Below are 16,058 nucleotides of genomic sequence, written 5' to 3' on the forward strand. Positions count from 1 at the left end.
AGGTAGATTGACTTTGCTCAGTTGATCCCAAAGGTTATATGGGGTTACGGGGATTGGGCAGGGGGAAGTGGGCCATGGCAGGGTGCTCTTTCTGAGGGCCGAAGTGGACTCGATGGGCCGAATGGCCTCCTCCTGCACTGCAGGGATTCTATGAGGCCCTCGCAGCAGAACCCACCAATAGAGAAATCATGCAAATGAGGAGGTCATCTTAACCCATCAATCACTCCAATAAAGACCAAAAACCAATTCCTTAAATAAAGATTCGCCAAACCAGAAATACCAAATATTAACAGTGCATAATGTTGATGATGAATTCTTTCTCTTGTAGGACGTGCAGGCACAACATGAAGGTAACATATTAGTTGACGCCATTAACAGGTAAGCTGACTAAAAATTCAAATCACAGTTGAATTAATAAATGTGCTGTCCCAATCAGTTGTGAATAATCCGATCGCAGAGCAAATGCAAAGCCCCGAGTTTGGATCCTGTTTTCTTCCGGGTTCATTGGCCTCAGCTTGGATAGCAGTTGTTGCATTATCAATACGCCTGTACTTCCTTGCCCGTGACTCCAGATAATGGGAAGATACATATCAGTCTGGCCACTATGTCCTGTTGATAGTATGAAGAGCAGAACTGCACATGAGTGCAACCTGAGCAGGGGCTGGTTTAGCTCACTGGGCTAAATCACTGGCTTTTAAAGCAGACCAAGCAGGCCAGCAGCACTGTTCGATTCCCGTACCAGCCTCCCCGAACAGGCGCCGGAATGTGGCGAGTAGGGGCTTTTCACAGTAACTTCATGAGTGCAACCTGATCAAAGCCGATACAATAACTTCACAGAATACTACAGTGCAGAAGAGGCCCTTCGGCCCATCGAGTCTGCACCGACGCATGAAAACCCCTGACCTACCCACCTAATCCCACTTGCCAGCACTTGGCCCATAGCCTTGAATGTTATGGTGTGCCAAGTACTCATCCAGGTACTTCTTAAAGGATGTGAGGCAACCCGCCTCTACTACCCTCCGAGGCAGTGCGTTCCAGACCGTCAACACTCTCTGGGTAAAAACGTTTTTCCTCAAATCCCCCCTAAACCTCCTGCCCTTAACTTTGAACTTGTGTCCCCTCGTAACTGATGCTTCAACTAAGGAGAATAGCTGCTCCCTATCCACCCTGTCCATGCCCCTCACAAGTTTGTACACCTCGATCAGGTAGCCCCTCAGTCTTCTCTTCTCCAGAGAAATCAAACCGAGCCTACCCAACCTCTCTTCATAACTCAAACGTTCCATCCCAGCCAACATTCTGGTGAATCGCCTCTGCACCCCCTCCAGTGCAATCACACCCTTCCTATAATGTGGTGACCAGAATTGCACGCAGTATCCAGCTGTGGCCTCACCAAAGTTCTATACAACTCCAACATGACCTGCCTGATTTTATTTTATTAATGGACAATTTTATTGAGGTATTTTTGCCATTGTAAACAGTAACAATATACACTAGTATGCAGATACCAATTACAAAAAACATAGTGCAAATAACAGTACCACTCTCGCAGATAGACCCGCCTAGTCTTCCCCCCTACTCTACACTATTTTACCCCCCCCCCCCTCCCCTGCTGACGATTAGTTCCCCGAAGAAGTCGATGAATGGTTGCCACCTCCGGGCGAACCCCGATAGTGATCCTCGGAAGGCAAACTTGATTTTTGTTTCCAAGCCGAGAAAGCTTGCCATGTCCGACAACCATACTTTGGTCCTTGGGGGCTTTGAGTCCCTCCAGGCCAACAGTATTCGTCGCCGGGCTGTCAGGGAAGCAAAGGCCACAACGTCGCCCTATATCCCCTCCTGTACTCCCGGGTCTTCCAACACCCCAAAAATCGCCACCTCTGGACTCATCGCCACCCTTGTTTTCAGCACCCGGGATATGACGTCCGTAAATCCCTGCCTGTATCCCCTGAGTTTTGGACACGCTCAAAACATGTGGACATGGTTCGCTGGTCCTCCCCCACATCTAGAACACTTGTCCTCCAGCCCAAAGAATTTGCTCATCTGGCCACTGTCATGTGGGCCCGGTGAACCACCTCGAACTGAATCAGGCCGAGCCTGGAACATGTTGTGGTTGCATTTACCCTCCTCAGAGCATCTGCCCATACGCCTCCAACTCCCCACCAAGCTCCTCCTCCCACTTGAGTTTCAGTTCCTCGGTCCCTGTGTCCTCCGCTCCCATAAGCTCCTTATAAATATCTGAGACTCTCCCCTCTCCTACCTCACCCCTGGAAATTACCCTGTCCTGGATCCCCCTTGGTGGAAAGCGTGGAAAGAACGGGACCTGTCTACGTCCGAAATCCCGCACCTGCAAGTACCGAAAGTCATTCCCCCTCGCCAGACCGAACTTCTCCTCCAGCGCCCTCACGCTCGCGAAGCTCCCTTCCAGGAACAAGTCGGCCATCCTTCCCACCCCTGCCCTCCGCCACGCTCGAAACCCGCCATCCATCTTCCCCGGGACAAATCGGTGGTTGTCACATATTAGGGACCAGATCGACGCTCCCACTTCCCACCGCATGCTTCCTCCATTGGCCCCAAATCCGCAAAGCCGCCACCACTATACGGTTGGTGGAGTACCTGGCCGGCGGGAGCGGCAGGGGAGCCGTGACCAGGGCTGCCAAGCTGGTGCCCCTGCATGAAGCAGCCTCCACCCGCTCTCAAACCGACCCCGTACCCACCATCCATTTCCTTATCATGGCTATGTTAGCCGCCCAGTAGTAGTTGCTGAGGTTCGGCAACGCCAGACCCCCCTCGCTACGGTTCCGTTCCAGCATCCCCCTCTTTACCCGCGGGGACTTCCCCGCCCAAACAAATCCCAGGATGATTTTATTGATTCTTTTAAAGAAGGACCGCGGAATGAAATAGGGAGACACTGAAAAATAAACAGGAATCTCGGGAGGATCGTCATCTTCACCGTCTGTACTCTCCCCGCTAGTGCTCATTTGCTCCACCAGCTTGGACAAGTTCAACTTATGCATCTTACCCCAGTCGCGCGCCACTTGTATCCCTAGATACCTAAAACTTTCCCCAACCAGCCTAAATGGTAGCTCCCTCAGCCTATTCTCCTGACCCCTCGCCTGCACCACAAACATCTCGCTTTTTGCCATGTTCAACTTGTAGCCCGAAAACCGGCCAAACTCCCCTAGGATTTCCATAATCCCGTCCATCTCTGCCGCTGGATGTGACACATACAAAAGCAGGTCATCCGCGTAGAGCGAGACCTTGTGTTCTATCCCCCCCCCCCCGACCATTCCCTTCCATCCCCTTGCCGCTCTCAGAGCAATTGCCACGGTTCTATGGCCAACGCAAACAGCAGTGGAGAGAGGGGGCATCCCTGTCTTGTCCCACGGTGTAGTCTAAAATACTCAGATATCGTCCTGTTCGTCCTTACACTAGCCTGCAGGGTCTGATATAGCAATTTAACCCAGTCCACAAAGCCCTCTCCAAACCAAAACCATCCCAGCACCTCCCATATATAGTCCCACTCCGCCCGGTCAAAAGCCTTTTCGGCATCCATTGCCACCACTACCTCCACCTCTCTGCCCTCCCGAGGGCATCATAATCACATTGAGTAGCCTTCTTAGATTGGCTACCAGCTGCCTGCCCTTAACAAACCCAGTTTGGTCCTCCACAATCACGTCCGGTACGCAGTCTTCGATTCTGGACGCCAGGATCTTGGCCAGCAGTTTAGCGTCTACATTAATCAGGGAGATTGGCCTATATGACCCACAGACCTCCGGATCCTTAGCCCATTTTAATATCAGCGAGATGGCGGCTTGCGACGTCGTCGGGGATAGCACCCCATTGTCCCTCGCCTCGTTAAACACCCTAACCAGCACCGGCCCCAGTATACCCGCAAACCTTTTGTAGAACTCCACTGGATACCCATCCGGCCCCGGGGCTTTACCCGACTGCATGGCCTTCAGGCCCCCCCATTACTTCTTCAGCTCTAATCGGGGCCCCAGCCCCTCTACCATCCCCCTGCCCACCTTTGGGAAGGTAAGCCCATCTAAGAAGCGCCTCATCCCCTCCGGCCCCGTGGGGGGTTCAGAGGCATACAGCTTACTGTAAAAGTTCCCGAATACCCTGTTCAGTCCTGCCTTGTCTCCCACCCAGTTCCCTGCCCCATCCACTACCGTCCCTATCTCCCTGGCCGCCTCCCTCTTCCTAAGTTGTTGTGCAAGCATTCTGCTGGCTTTCTCCCCATACGCATACACTGGCCTTTCTGAGTTGCTCTACGGCCTTCCCAGCTCCACCTGCAGTCTCCATCGTTCCCTAAGTAGCTCTGCCCTCGGGGAGTCCGCATATTCCCTATCCATCCGTGTCATCTCCTGCACCAGTCTGTCCATCTCTGCCCAATCCGTTCTGTCCCTATGGGCTCGGATTGAGATCAGTTCCCCTCTCACCACCGCCTTCAGAGCCTCCAAGAGCACTGCTGCTGAGACTTCCCCTGTATCGTTGACCTGCAGGTAGTCCTGCATGCATTTCCCCACTCTCTCACACACCCTCTCCTCTGCCAACAATCCCACCTCTAACCTCCATTGTGGGCGCTGGCAACTTTCTTTGCAGACCAGCAGGTCAACCCAATGTGGAGCATGGTCCGAAGTAGTGATCGCCGAGTATTCTGTGTCCCTCACCCCCTCCAAAAAGTCCCTACTCATAATAAAGAAGTCAATACGAGAATAAACCTTGTGCACATGTGAATAGAGCGAGAACTCCTTCCCCATCAGCCAGCGGATTTTCCAGGGGTCCACCCCCCCAATTTGTTCCATGAACCCTCTCAGTTCTCTTGCCATTTCCAGGACCATGCCCGTTCTGGAGCACGACCGGTCCAGGTCGGGGTCGAGGACTGTATTAATTATCCCCACCCATAATCAACTTGTGCGAATCCAAGTCGGGGCTTTTCCCCAACAGCCTTTTGATGAAATCTACATCATCCCAGTTTGGAGCGTAAACATTCACTAGGACCACCTTCACCCCCTCAAGCGTGCCCCGGACCATGAGAAATCTACCACCCCCATCCGCAACTGTGCTATCCGCCTCAAACTTAACCCGTTTGTTAATCATGATCCCGACCCCTCTGGTCTTAGCGTCAAGCCCCGAATGGAAGACCTGGCTAACCCAGCCCTTCCATAATCTAATCTGGTCCGCCACTTTCAAATGCATCTCCTGCAGCAACATTACATCTGCCTTCAGAGCCCGTAAGTGCGCGAACACACGTGTCCTCCTCTTGACCGGCCCGTTTAATCCTGTAACATTCCAGGTGATCAGCCTGGTTGGAGGGCACCCTGCCCCCCCCCCCCCCCCCCCCCCCCCCCCAAAACGCTGATCAGCCATCCCCCTTCTTGGGCCCACCCCCTGCCATGTGCCGTGCTTCCCCTGGTCCGCCTTTTGGCAGCTCCCACCCCCGACCCCTTCCCTCTGGTTCAGTTCCCTCCCTCATCAGCAGATCATCCCCCCCCAGCAACAATCCCCTGTAACCTAACCCCTGCCATATACTGACTGTATACACACCCCCCACCTCGCTCCCGTTGACTAACTCAAAGCAGCTAGCCTGGTGGCTCTCAACTCAGGCGCCACCATGTCTCACACCTATTGTCCCCCCGCCCATCAACACCACCTCCCCAGAACAGCCCTGTTCGAGCAATCGCTCTGGGACCGAGACAGAGAGAAAACAAACAAAGAACAAAGCAACATTCCCAGAAGAAAAAAAAGCAAAGAGAACCCGAACAGCCCCCCAGCAACTTAAACTTTAACTATCACTTTGGCTTTAACTTTAAAACTTTCAAACAGGCAAACACAAACACAAGAACATCCCCAATTTTAAGTAGAAGAGCTTGCCGAACGACATCGCTAACACGAAGGGCAATCTGCGATCAAATGCAGACATCCCTTAATACACTCTAACTTGAGTCCATGGGTCCTCAGTTCGGCACCAGTCCATGCCCCTTAGCAAAGTCCATCGCTTCCTCCGGGGTCGTCAAAATAATGTTGCTGTTCCCGGTATGTGACCCAAAGCCGTGCCGGGAAAAGTAGCCCGAACTTGACCTTTTTAAACAGAATCTCTTTAATTTGTCTGTAGGCTGCCCTCCTTCTGGCCACCTCCTGGCTCAGATCCTGGTTGATGCGCAGGACACTGTTGTTCCATGAGCAGCTCTTCGTGCTCTTGGCCCACTGTAGAACCCGCTCCTTGTCCACGAACCTATGGAACCTGACCACCATCGCCCGGGCCGCCCCCCCCCCCCCCCCCCCCCCCCCCCACCCACTCGTGGCTGCCTCGCCTGCACTCTGCGTGTCCTGTCCAGCTCCAATGGACGGGGGAAGAAATCATCCCCCACCAGCTTCTGCAGCATGTCTGCCACATATGCCGTGGCATCCACTCCCTCGGCCCCCTCCGGGAGCCCAATGATTCTCAGATTCTGCTGGCGAGACCTGTTTTCCAGGTCCTCCAGCTTGTCCATCAGCCTTGCTTGCTGCTCCTTCAACTTACTAATTTCCACGTCCGCTACCGTTTGGAAATCCGCCTGCTCTTCCACTGTCTTCTCCAGTGCCTGGACCTTCTTATCCTGAGCATCCAGCCTCTGGTCAAGTGCGGTTCCAAATTATCGTGCTTCTGTGCTGCGAAGCTCTCTTTCATAACCTGCAGCATGTTGTCCAGTGTTGTCTGAACCGTCCTTTCCGTAGTCCGTTCATCGGCCATCTTTCCTCCCACCTGAGCTTCCACGCCCTTCTTCACCTGTTTTCGCTTCCTTCTGCTCCTTAAGTCCATACAACTCTGTATGGATTCAGATCTAGAGTGCTATTGTTTTTCACTCCAGCGCTCAAAAGTTCAAAAAAGTCAGGGAAAATGGTCTTAAAGTCTGACTGGAGTGAGAGCCACCAAATGTGCGACCGGATGTTCCTCCCTGATTTTATTATCTATGCCCCGATTGATAAAGGCGTGTGTCCCATATGCCTTTTTCACCACCCTATTAACCTGACCTTCTGCCTTCAGAGATCTATGGACAAACACACCAAGGTCCCTCTAATCTTTGGAACTTCACTATTGAATTCTGTACCCCTAGACATAAATCCCAGTGCATTATTAGCATTTCCATTGACCTGTGATACTGCTTTTATTGATTTATTCCAGTTGTGTTCCTAAGTCCCTTTGCTTTTCTACCCTCTTTCTTGTTTTCGAAGGTACAGGTTATGTTTCTATTTTTTCTACCAAAGTGCATTACCGTACATTTACCTCTGTTGAAGACCATGATGTCATGTAACCACCCAGCCTGCAAGTTTAGTGCAGGCATTGATGAGAAGTTGTCATAAGTTTACCAAATTATTTTGTTCGTGCCATTTGAGATTGACTTTTTTGAGTAGTTGTATAATGTTAGAAGCCACCTCAGGAAATACTTTGCTCAAGCCCTTTTTTTTTGCTGAAAGCATTTTCATGAGAAGGACTTGGGTTCAATCTGTAGTTTGTTCTGAGATACCTGGTTGAAGGTGGGCTGGTTTTGGACTCCAGCCAGGAAGGATCCCACCCCCCCTTCCCTCCCCAATTGTCATCCGGTGAGAGAAAGTACATTTGGGGATGACAGGATCAGGCTAGGCTGTTACACCCCCTTTGCCCCCAATCGGATGTCATGTTGGCGCACATCACCTCGGCTCACACCTTGTGAGTAATGAGGGGCCTAAGGGGCAGGAGGCCTCATGGTGTCCGTGGAATTGTGTCCCAGTCTCAGTGAGAGCCGCCCAAAGAGAAAGGGAAGGGATAAAGAACGGGCATGTGTGAGCCAGAAGAACTGCTGAATATTTCCGTATTTCCACAGTTATGACAGTATATACACACAGCACTACGCCATGTCGATCACTGACATAGCCGCCATGGAGGACAGGAACAAAGAAGAGGTAAAAAAATATATAGAATTTAACTAATATGTTGTGAAAATGGTATTGCTCAGGATATCCTACAGAGGCATAAACTGATTTTTTTTTACTTGGTCTGGTCAAAACTCAGTGGCCGGCACATAATTCAGTCAGAGGATGGGTCTTTCTCCTCCCTCGGGTACAGTGCCCTAAGAGGGCGTTGGCAGCCATGGACTTTCACTGGATTGGTCCATGGTGATGCTTGGCAAAGTGTTGCAGTGGTTTACCTTACCCTCGGCTTGTGGCTGACCAGGAATCTCTCCCACTCTTTGCCGCCTCTCGTCAGGTGTATTGGAATGTTTTACAGGCAACACACCTTCCTTGGCCATCAACCCGGAGCTACCCACTTCACCACAAGACCTCCAGAGGGTGGGTATGATCAAGATGCTTACATCCACCTCACTGCAGAAACCACATTAATCTGATACTTCCCGGTCTTATTTTTTGGGAAGGATTGGGGCAGCAAGGTAGCACAGTGGTTAGCACTGTTGCTTCACAGCACGAGGGACCTGGATTCGAATCCATGCTTGAGTCACTGTGTGTGCGGAGTCTGCACGTTCTCCTCGTGTCTGCGTGGGTTTCCTCCGGGTGCTCCGGTTTCCTCCCACAAGTCCCAAAAGACGTGCTTGTTAGGTGAATTGGACATTCTGAATTCTCCCTCTGTGTACCTGAACAGGCGCCGGAATGTGGCGATTGGCGGATTTTCACAGTAACTTCATTGCAGTGTTAATGTAAGCCTACTTGTGACACTAATAATGATTATTATATTCACTCGCCACCAGTAATAATGAACATATTCACCTACTGTTTCTGTACGATGATACTGGTCTGACTCATCAGTCATGTTACCAGATCCATAGAATAGAATCCATAGAATTCCTGCAGTGCAGAAGAAGCCCCATAGTCTGCACCAACCCTCTGAAAAGAGCACTCTACCTAGGTCCTCTTCCCCACCCTATCCCCGTAACCCCATCTAACCCGACTGTAGGAGGAAACCGAAGCACCCGGAGGAAACCCACGGAGCCACGGGGAGAACGTCCAAACTTCACACAGACAATCACCCGAGGCTGGAATCGAACTAGGTCCCTGGTGCTGTGAGGCAGCAGTGCTAACCCACTGTGCTCCAAGTCCCAGAATTGTCCTAGTGTCCATTACAACTCTCTGGGGTGTAACTATAAATATTTTGACTAATAGTGAATAAGCCTGTATACATCTTTCCTCATTTTCCTTTCTGCTGAAGCGGGGGGAAAGTTGTATAATGGGAGTGACCATTTTACACTATTGCTCAAAGTCACAATGAACCCCATTTTGACTCACTATGCACTGATACTCTGAACTAGGGAAGAGGAGACTGACAGACATTCCTCCATTTGTTTAGCAACACGCAAGCTGCTATCACAAACCAGTGGCAACTTGAGGAGGCAACCATTCTTAGAATAGCAATTCTTTTTGAAAAGTCAGGGTCTGGTTAGTCCTACGCACCATCCTTTAGTTCAGGGAGCCTTGGGCATCATTTTGAGTTTTACCATGGTGAACAAGCTCAGCTCAGAGTTGCAGGAAACGGGATGGCCTGATATCTATTCCATGGGAGGGGTTTACCATCATGATGCAGGGTTGCCGTTGTGTCTGTGAACTGGAAAATTGTTCGTGCAAAATAATAATCATGCCACATTTGTAGCAAAGCCTAATAACGGTAGAGTCGGTCATTAAGGAGCTGAATGAGTAAATCAAAGGCAGTCACAGGGTGGATATAACAAATGAATAAAGGAAAAATAGAACTATTATTTATGACAAATGCTGGAGGATGGTAGATAACTTTGGCAGGTTGGCACACTACACTGTACCTCTCAGCATCAGCGGAAGCCCTCAATGATAATTGGACTCCTACCAGGAATATAACCAGAGTAAAGGAAAGTCAGCAAAACCCAGCACAGTGTCAAATATTTACTGCAGCCTGTTGATTGTGAATTCTGTCTCTTACAGGACATGCAGGCAATAGACGAAGCTAATCTGATGGTTGAATTCATTGATGGGTGAGCTTACCATGAACTCAAATTATATTAACATCCACAAGAAAGTATCTCCAGAACAATATCCAGTTTTATGGTCCACCCGGTCCCAGGATCAATTCCGACTTAGCTGATGCAAACTAAGATAACAGTAGGAAAGGGGCACCAAGTGGTTATATTTATTATTGGTTTAATTTGACATTTTCTGTAAATTTGCATCACAAGTTGTTTGGATTGGATTTTGATGGCTCCCCTTCGAGGACAAGACAGACCCAACAGTTTTCTACAATTATAATTTGATCCAGTCATTGTCAGACACGTTCCGAAGCTCACAGTGCTCGCACGAGCACTTGCAGAGAACAGAAAGGACTCACTTTCCAGGTTAGGAGCACTCTCAGCACTCTCACTCCCGAGTTCAGTGAACAGCAACAATCCCGAGTTCAGTGAACAGCAAGAGTCACATTACCAAGTTTAGTAAACACACACACACTCCCGAGTTCAGGAACACACACACTCACGCTCCCGAGTTCAGGAACACACACACTCACGCTCCTGAGTTCAGGAACACTCACGCTCACACTCCCGAACTCAGGAAACACACACTCACAAGTTCAGGAAACACACACTCACACTCTCGAGTTCAGGAAACACACACTCACACTCCCGAGTTCAGGAAACACACAGTCACGCTCCCGAGTTCAGGAAACACACAGTCACGCTCCAGAGTTCAGGAACACACACACTCCCGAGTTCAGGAACACACACACTCCCGAGTTCAGGAACACACACACTCACAAGTTCAGGAAACACACACACAATCACACTCCCGAGTTCTGGAACACACACATACTCACTCCCGAGTTCAGGAAAACACTCCTCAATCCTGAGATCAGGAACACGCACATTCACATTCCCGAGTTCAGGAACACACACACTCACATTCCCGAGTTCAGGAACACACACTCTCACATTCCCGAGTTCAGGAACACGCAAACTCACGTTCCCAAGTTCAGGAACACACACACTCACAAGTTCAGGAACACACACACTCACATTCCCGAGTTCAGGAACACACACACTCCCCACTCCCGAGTTCAGGAACACACACACTCCCCACTCCCGAGTTCAGGAACACACACACTCCCCACTCCCGAGTTCAGGAACACACACGCTCACATTCCCGAGTTCAGGAACACGCAAACTCACGTTCCCGAGTTCAGGAACACGCAAACTCACGTTCCCGAGTTCAGGAACACACACACTCACAAGTTCAGGAACACACACACTCACAAGTTCAGGAACACACACACTCCCCACTCGCGAGTTCAGGAACACGCAAACTCACGTTCCCGAGTTCAGGAACACGCACACTCACATTCCCGAGTTCAGGAACACGCACACTCACATTCCCGAGTTCAGGAACACACACACTCCCCACTCCCGAGTTCAGGAACACGCACACTCCCCACTCCCGAGTTCAGGAACACGCACACTCCCCACTCCCGAGTTCAGGAACACGCACACTCACATTCCCGAGTTCAGGAACACGCACACTCACATTCCCGAGTTCAGGAACACGCACACTCACATTCCCGAGTTCAGGAACACGCACACTCACATTCCCGAGTTCAGTAAACATACCCTATCCGTCCCCCCCACGCCTTCCTCCTGGCAACCTGCCACCTCGCACCTGTTGACTAGCCTACCCAGATAAGCATGGCGGTCCCACCCAAGGCTTCCAACCACTCTTCCTCCCTCCGTTTCCGTCCCCCCCTCAATCGACCCAGCCATCAACCCCTAAAGAGTAACAAAAGACACACTCACCATTACTGCTTCCCCGCCAAGATCCGTCCTGTAATACCCACCACCAAACACTTTAGAAAAAGCACAAAACTCCTACAAAGCTCAATGCCCGCCCGCCCCCCCCCCCCCCCCCCCCCCCCCCCTCCCAGTCCCTCCTAAATTCCATCACCTCCTCTGGCGTGTCAAAATAGAGTTCCCGCTTTTGGAAAGTCACCCACAGGCGGGCCGGGTACAATACCTCAAACTTTCACCCACCTTAACCGGATTAAACTCTGCCCTCCTCTTTGGCATCTCCACACCCAGGTCCTGGTACACCCGCAGCTCGTTCCCTTCCCATGTACAGTTCCTGGTCTGTCTCGCCCATGGAAGAATCCTCTCCTTGTCCAGAAAGCGGTGCAACTGCACCAGTATCTCCCTCGGCGGCTCACCCGCCTGCAGCCTCCTCCTCAGCACCCAATGCACTTGGTCCACCTCCAGGGGCCGATCAAAGCCCCCCATCACCATCAATTTCTCCAGCATCTTTGCCATGTACACGCCGGCCTCCGCAGTTTCAATGCCTTCAGGCATCCTGACAATTGGGGCCTCACGGTAGCATGGTGGTTAGCATCAATGCTTCACAGCTCCAGGGTCCCAGGTTCGATTCCCGGCTGGGTCACTGTCTGTGTGGAGTCTGCACGTCCTCCCTGTGTGTGCGTGGGTTTCCTCCGGGTGCTCCGGTTTCCTCCCACAGTCCAAAGATGTGTGGGTTAGGTGGATTGGCCATGCTAAATTGCCCTTAGTGTAAGGTTAATGGGGGGATTGTTGGGTTACGGGTATACGGGTTACGTGGGTTTAAAGTAGGGTGATCATTGTTCGGCACAACATCGAGGGGCCTGTTCTGTGCTGTACTGTTCTATGTTCTAATGCTTAAATGTTGCCTCCTGGAGCGATTCTCTAGATCCTCCACCTTCTCCCTCAGCCGATTCTGGGTCTCCCGCATCACACCCACTTCCACCACCAACGAGGCCAGCTGCTCCCCGTGGTCCCCCACCGTCTCCTCCACTTTCTGGATTGCTCGGCCCCGGGACTCGAGCCTCTACTCCACTTGCACGATCCCAGATCTGAGCGGTTTCACCACCTTGGCCAGGTCTTCCAGGACCACTTCCCTCTCCTGCCAAAACTTATCATTCAGGAACTCTGCCAACTGCTCCGTTGACCACTGGGCTGGCTGTGCAGCCCCCTTCTCTTCCGCCACCTTTGCCTGTGGCTCACCACGAAGACGCTCCTGCTCCACCTGCCTTTTCTTCCTTGCACCATACCTTTTCCACGGGTCCATCCACCAGCCACACCAGAGGAGTGTTACCTTCCCCAGGCACACCTATACCGTTTGCCCTCAAATTCAACACCCTTCGGGCAGGAGAAAGTTGCAAAAAATCCGCCTTGAGCAGGAGCCACCAAATGTGCGACCACACACTCCATGGCCACCACCGGAAGTCAGCCTTGAACATACTTAACGACCCGGCCTCTACAGCTCTCTGTGGTAAAGAATTCCAAGATTCACTGCCCTCCAAGAGAAGAAATTCCTCCTCATCCCTGTCTTATGTGGGTAATCGTAACCCCTCACTCTGAGATTCTGCCCTCTGGTCCTAGACTCTCCCACAAGGGGAAACAACCTCTCAGCATCAACCCTGTCAAACCCCCTGATAATCCGATACGTCTCAATAAGGTCGCCTCTCATTCTTCTAAACTCCAATGAGTACAGGCCCAACCTACTCAACCTCTCCTCATAAGAAAATCCCTCCATACCCGGGATCAACATCGTGAACCTGGGCAGCACGGTAAGCACAGTGGTTGGCACAGATGCTTCACAGCTCCAGGGTCCCAGGTTCTATTCCCGGCTTGGGTCACTATCTGTGCAATGTTTGCACTTTCTCCCGTGTCTGTATGGGTTTCCTCCGGTTTCCTCCCACTGTCCAAAAATATGCAGGAAAGGTGGATTGGCCGTGATAAATTGCCCCTTAGTGTCCAAAAAGGTTGGGTGGGGTTATGCGGATGGGGTGGAGGTATGGGCTTAGGTAGGGTGCTTTTTCCAAGGGCCGGTACAGACTCGATGGGCTGAATGGCCTCCTTCAGCGCTGTAAATTCTATGATTCTATGAAATCTTTTCTGGACTTCCTCCAATTGTGTGATCTTGGAATGTGGGCAACACCACCCTTAGTTCCCCTTACGTTATTTAATATCCACCACATGTGAAATTGGGGTTACATGTCAGCCACACCAATAAGGTGGAACAGGCTCCGGTCCTTCTCTGGTCATTTACTGATGCCAGCCCAGGCATTGCCAGGTTTCAGAGTCAGAATGGGATTTGAACTATCAACCCACGAGGCTATCTATAACTTATGGTAACTATGAATATCTTCCAAATTTCAACAGTTACCGCATGACATACACAAATGAATGCAACGTCAGTGTGTCTGATACAGCCCAAAGAGCAGACACGGAGAGCGAATCCGACCAACAGGTGAGAAATATCATTTCACTAATCATTCCAGTGAGGGGGAGGAAATCAGAACCCAACTCGCGGTGAGGGGGAGGAAATCAGAACCCAACTCGTGGTGAGGGGGAGGAAATCCAAATCCAACTCGCAGCGAGGGAAAGGAAATCAGAACCCAACGCGCAGCGAGGGAGAGAAAATAAGAACCCAACTCACGGCGAGGGAGAGAAAATCAGAACCCAACTCGCAGCGAGGGGGAGGAAATCAGAACCCAACTCGTGGTTGGGGCCGAGTTGCTGAGGAATCAGAACCCAACTCTTTACCTGGTTTTTAACCCTCATTGTAATCAGAGCTTTCATTATCTCCTTCCCTTCATTAATTCTGTTGGACTGAAAGGATCAGATGTGGTATTTAATTGATTCAGTTAAGCTCTGAGTCCCCAATTCTGTTGCAATAGGACTTCTGTGAATGCAAATCTACTTCCAAATCTTCAGCCTATTGTTTTTAGTTGATCTTTTTGACAAGTTGTGCATGAGCAATTAGTCTGTCAGTGCCCTTTCCCAGTGCCTTTTCGGTTCTGACCACCTGACATTCCCTCAGCAGCAGCATTCAGAGATTTTAGGGAAACATGGCTAGGCAGGGAGGAGAGGAGATCCATTCTCCTCCTGAATTTGAATGTCTTTCTATGTATCCTTAACACCTCCGTGTCCTCGATATCACTGCAATGTTGGTTCAATGGTATGTTCCATGGTATCTTTAGTAGATCACCTCTCGGACATTAAATATCAGGAGCGGGATACTCCATTCCGGCAGCCGGCCAGTGAGGTTTCCCACTGTGGCCACCTCCGCGTCGTCGGGAAACCCACGGGCGTGAGTGTGCTGCCGGCGAAGTGGAGGATGCCGCCGACGGAGAATCCCACTGTAGATGTACACATTCCCTTGCATCGACGTTTGGCTTCGCACAGCTAAGTTATGGCATAAAAGCAGAAAGTGATGGAAATATTCAGCTGGTCTGTGGAGAGAGAAAAGTTAATGCTTTATGACATATTTGACTGGAAACGTTAACTCTGTTTCTCTCTCTGCACAGATGTTGCCAGATCTGCTGAGTATTCCCAGCATTTTGTGTTCCAGATTTTTGGCATGAGCTGTGTTTTGCTCTTACACCATGTAATGGGCACTTCAACATTAAGGTTCTCAAACCTAATTAAGTAAAAGAGTGCAAGAAATCGGCTTTATTGAGTTCAGACTGGTTGCAAATCAGCTCTGGCTAACCATGAAAGATATCTCAAATGTTTCTAATGAACAAGAAGACATACTCTTCCCCTGTTCCAAGCAGTAAAAGGAAAATAAACAAAGATTTTTACTTATGTATTTATTTTCAAGTCCACCAGAAATCCCAAAACACTTTACAGCCATTTTCAGAGTATGTCACTGCGGTAATGCAGGAGGTGCTTCAGACAATTGGTGCACAGCAAAGCTCCCAAGAAAGTTGTCCCAAATTCCAATCACCCTCGCAGTCTATAGCAAGGCACTCAGCATAACGCAACAGTAGAGATGAGAATAATGAGATCCAATGTGGAAGGGGAGGGAAGAATTGGGGATATATACTAGTGGCTGAAGGAGCAGGTGGTGAAGATCAAGGAGAAATGGGAAGCGGAGTTGGGAGGGGTAATCAATTGAGGAGCATGGAGTGAGGCACTGCATAGGGTAAACGGGACCTCCTCTTGTACAAGGATGAGCCTGATACAGTTTAAGGTGGTGCACAGGTTGCATATGACTCGGGCGAGAATGAGTGGATTCTTTCAGGGTGTCGTGTGAGGTGTGGGCAG

At 50.6% G+C, this 16,058-nt stretch overlaps 1 protein-coding gene across 1 annotated transcript in view; it reads left to right on the forward strand.

The window, feature by feature from the left end:
* The window catches only part of LOC119957974 (regulator of microtubule dynamics protein 3-like), a 70,949-nt gene that overhangs the window by 49,813 nt on the left and 5,078 nt on the right, over positions 1 to 16,058 (forward strand). Inside the window, exons 9-12 of the mRNA XM_038786219.1 lie at positions 329 to 378; positions 7,848 to 7,926; positions 9,928 to 9,977; positions 14,169 to 14,256. Coding sequence (XP_038642147.1) covers positions 329 to 378; positions 7,848 to 7,926; positions 9,928 to 9,977; positions 14,169 to 14,256 — 267 coding nt within the window. The remainder of the gene's footprint in view (positions 1 to 328; positions 379 to 7,847; positions 7,927 to 9,927; positions 9,978 to 14,168; positions 14,257 to 16,058) is intronic.

This window comes from Scyliorhinus canicula, chromosome 27 (assembly GCF_902713615.1).
Source record: "Scyliorhinus canicula chromosome 27, sScyCan1.1, whole genome shotgun sequence".
Lineage (NCBI taxonomy): Eukaryota > Metazoa > Chordata > Chondrichthyes > Carcharhiniformes > Scyliorhinidae > Scyliorhinus > Scyliorhinus canicula.